The sequence below is a fragment of the Corvus hawaiiensis genome, chromosome Z (assembly GCF_020740725.1).
Source record: "Corvus hawaiiensis isolate bCorHaw1 chromosome Z, bCorHaw1.pri.cur, whole genome shotgun sequence".
Lineage (NCBI taxonomy): Eukaryota > Metazoa > Chordata > Aves > Passeriformes > Corvidae > Corvus > Corvus hawaiiensis.
In genome coordinates this window covers 42716638-42720568 of record NC_063255.1, presented here as the reverse complement: position 1 = coordinate 42720568, position 3931 = coordinate 42716638, and the positions used below count along the sequence as shown (strand labels likewise).

The 3931-nt window shown below is 57.7% G+C and overlaps 1 protein-coding gene across 1 annotated transcript; it reads left to right on the top strand.

Moving 5' to 3' along the window:
• The first annotated feature begins 386 nt into the window (after nt 1-386).
• FOXB2 (forkhead box B2) lies at nt 387-1571 on the top strand. Its single transcript, XM_048292596.1, has one exon. It carries the CDS (start codon nt 387-389, stop codon nt 1413-1415), a length of 1029 nt encoding a protein of 342 aa, XP_048148553.1. The 3' UTR covers nt 1416-1571.
• Nucleotides 1572-3931: the final 2360 nt, after the last annotated feature.

Sequence of the window (3931 nt, the reverse complement as noted above, 5' to 3'; positions counted from 1 at the left end):
AGGCGGCAGAGGGGAAGCCCGGGAGACTCAGACGCCTCCAGGAGAAAAGCGGGACGCCAGCGGGGGCCGGGACCCCCCTCTGGCACGTAGTCCCCGAGACCCCACGGCCTGGGCGGCATCTGTCTCTCCCGCAAGCTGAGGGGCGGCGAGGCAAGCGTCCCAAGGGGAGAGGCTGCCGGAGGGAGCGGTGCACCGAGCTCGCTGGCCGGCCACGGGGCGGTCGCTGTCGCGTGTGGCCCGGGCCGGCGGCGCCCAGGATGTAGAGGTGGCAGCGGGGCAGGGCAGTGAAGTCCCCGGATCCCAAGTCCGCCGTGCGCGGCAGTGAGCGGTGCCCAACCCGAAGCAGCGGGATCGTGCGGCCGCGGGAGTGCTGTGGAGGGGCGGCGATGCCCAGGCCGGGGAAGAGTTCGTACAGCGACCAGAAGCCACCCTACTCTTACATCTCCCTGACGGCCATGGCCATCCAGCACTCAGCCGAGAAGATGCTGCCCCTGAGCGACATCTACAAGTTCATTATGGAGCGCTTCCCTTACTACCGGGAGCACACCCAGCGTTGGCAGAACTCCCTCCGCCACAACCTCTCCTTCAATGATTGCTTCATCAAGATCCCGCGGAGACCCGACCAGCCGGGCAAAGGCAGCTTTTGGGCGTTGCACCCGGACTGCGGGGACATGTTTGAGAACGGCAGCTTCCTCCGCCGCCGCAAGCGCTTCAAGGTCCTGCGCCCCGAGCATCACCTGCCCGGCGGCGGCGGGGCGGGCGGCGGGGCGGGCGGCGGCGGTCCCGGCAAGCCCCCGGTGCCCACCTCGCACATGGTGCACTACTTCCATCCGCACCCACCGCCGCCGCCTCCCCCGGGCAAAGTGCCGGGGCTGGCGGGCTCCGACGCGGCCGTGGCTGCGGCCGCGGCCGCTGCCGCGGTGGGAAGACTGCCGCAGTTCTCGCCCTATGGGAGTAGCCAGCCCTCGGGCTTCAAGCATCCCTTCGCCATCGAAAACATCATCGGCAGAGATTACAAGGGTGTGCTGCAAGCCGGCGGGCTGCCGCTGGCCTCGGTGATGCACCACCTGGGCTACCCGGTGCCCAGCCAGCTCAGCAGCGTGGTGAGCTCCGTGTGGCCGCACGTGGGGGTGATGGACTCCGTGGCCGGTGTACCCGTGTCCCCCGACTACGGACCCTTCGGCATGCCCGTGAAGGCGCTCTGCCACCCGCCGGCACAGACCATGCCCGCCGTCCCGGTGCCCATCAAACCGGCGCCGGCGTTGCCCGCTGCCTCGGCCATCCCTGCTCTCACGGTCGCCGCCTCGCAGATCTGCCCCGCCGCTTCCCCGGCTGCTGCATCGCTGCTGGAACAGACCGCGAGCAACAACCCCGAGGGCAAGAGCTCCCTCCACTCCGTCCTGGTGCACTCCTAAAGAGCAGGGGGTCGGGGGGAGAGAGGTCCCCAGGCTCCCGGAGAGAGGACAGGGAGATTCAGGGCATGCGTGCAGAAACCCCATCGATCTCTTGACTATACCCCTGCTGGTGTCTGTGTCTATATCGTGTACGATCAGATTGTTTGAGAGCCAGGTCGCAGGTAAGATCTTTTATCGTCGTTAAATGTCATTAGTGGCGGAGAGGCGATGTGAAAAATCACAGCCGAGGCCAAAGGGGCTGGCTTGGAGGAAAGGGCCGAGAGCGAAGCTCTCCCTGCCACCCCGCCGGCCTGAGGCCCGGGGTGGCCATGCAGCCTGGGCTCCCCGCCGAGCCCCTATCCCGCGGCAGTCACCCCGGAGGCCCCACGAAACCCGAGCTCGAGGGGAGAGGTGCTGCAGTCGGCCGGCGACTGGGGAGAGCAGAAGGATAAAACCTCTGCTGAAGTCTCCCTCTTCCGCGAGAGACAGGAAACCTCTGCTCCACCGCCCTGTAGATCTTGCTACGAAAGAGGTGGGCAAAGGGGTTACCTTAGACTCTGGCGAGCTCCGGGGCCCCAGGACGTGTAAGGAGAGTACTCGTTAAACAGCTCGATTAAGTAGTGGGAATTTAAGTGACAACGGCATTGACGGCGAAGGGTTTCTCTACTAACGATCACTTGCGTTTCCCCTTCACACTTTTATAATCCATCCTATAGTACCTTAGGAGGGACTGAAGCATGACCTGGCCTCTCAAACTGTGTGTGTGTCCGAATTCCCTAGTTTCTCATTAAAATAAGACGAGCCCGGAGATTCGTAGATTGTGCTTTTCACATCACCTTTCACCGCTCACAGACACCACTATTTTGAATGTGTTGCTTGGCGTTTCTTTCACGTAAATGTGAACACAAAAACCTGCGGGGGAAGGGGGAGGGCGGGGAGTGAAAGAGGTGGGGGAAAGTGGGGGAAAACAACAGGAAAATGGTTTAAAAGTTATTCGGGAAAAGCACTTTACTGAAAACAACCTTCCGACAGACGAGAAGTCTGTGCAGAGGGATCAGAAGTCGGATATCACAAGTCAGAGAGCGACGTGATGGGCTAATGATTCCCGGCTGGTTTGTGTGTGATTGCTGCCGTACACTGTCTGCCCTGCTGTACACCAATGCTCATTAAAGCCAATCCATCCATTTGCTTCTGCTGGTGCTGCTATTTAAAATACTCGCCTTTCACATTGGTTAAGAAACGTGTGCTCGTAGCACAAGTTTTCGCTCCCTCTCCCCAAAATGACAGAAGCATCCAAAAGTTTTCTCGGCGGCAAGACAAGGGGAAGAAAGGGAAAGAAACCTCTTACAGGTAAATTGCCTGCTACGGAGGCACAGCCCGCAGCTCACGGGCGAAGAGCCGGCGTTCAGGCGTGAGAAGAGGGCACCGGCTCGGAACCCGATCCCACTGAAGGCAGTTGTAGTTTTGCCAGTTTCAGTGTGTGCTGGGTCGCACCTGCTTCCTGGGTATTATCCCCTCATGCCGGCGCACCTACTGCGGCCCGAGACACCAGATCACAGTCCCCGCCCCTGGGGAAGGACATCTTGGTGCCACAGAAATTTGCTAAGAAAAGTGCCGTCTGTCCAAAGTTTTCCCCACACACACTTGTGGGGTCTGCTCGACCACTTGAAATTCCCCTAGAACTGTTGAATTTCCAGTTGTTCCCTCTGCTCTAGACGGGTTTGCACCTTAATTTCAAAAATTATAGAATTCCTATCGCCTAAAAAGTACTACTAATAATGTTATGCTAATTAGACACATATCAGTATCATGGTTTGTGAATCAGTCTGGAAGGGGAATTGCCTCTAAAGTATTGCAACCAGATAAACTGAAACAAAAGAAATTATTAAAAAAACCCAAACAAACAAACAAAAGACAAAGAAAAAAGAGAAAGTGCTTCACATTTTCTTTATTCTGTTGTTTTCCATGTTAGGCAGGGATCCAATCTGATATTTCCACTGCTAAAACCAAGTTGCTCATAAAAAAAGCAGTCTGCCAAATAAATCATTAACAGCCCTAGTCGTATATGTATTTAAATATATTCCACTGTTCTTGGTGTAACTGCTATGTAGGACTCCAAAGCACATCTTAAGGAATCTGAGTTTTCCCCTTACATCAGTCAAAGGGGTTAGAGGGATGGAGAATCTGGAATAGTGGAAGAGGTAATCCTCCTGGGAGTTATTCAAATGGTTCTGGTCAGTTTTAAGATTCTGAATTACCTTCTAAATTTCTTTGCGGGAAAACTTTATTTGGTGTGAGGAGGCCTGTCTGGCTGCCGCGGCGACGTGTAAGCAGAGGCTTCCGCCGCCTTCGCCCCCGGGCAGTCGGGGCAGGTGTCGCGACAACAGAGGCTGCAGGGCGCCCGGCGCACGGGGCTTATCGCGACGGGAGGAAGCCTCTGGTCGGAAACTGAGGGCCGGGCCCTCGCCCATCGCCCAGGGGGAACACGCCGGGACGGCGGGGTACACGGGGATTTGTGGGGTACCCAGCGAATTGTG

Excerpts from the sequence above, each read along its gene's own strand:
- FOXB2 (XM_048292596.1), top strand. The coding sequence starts at position 387 with ATGCCCAGGCCGGGGAAGAGTTCGTACAGCGACCAGAAGCCACCCTAC.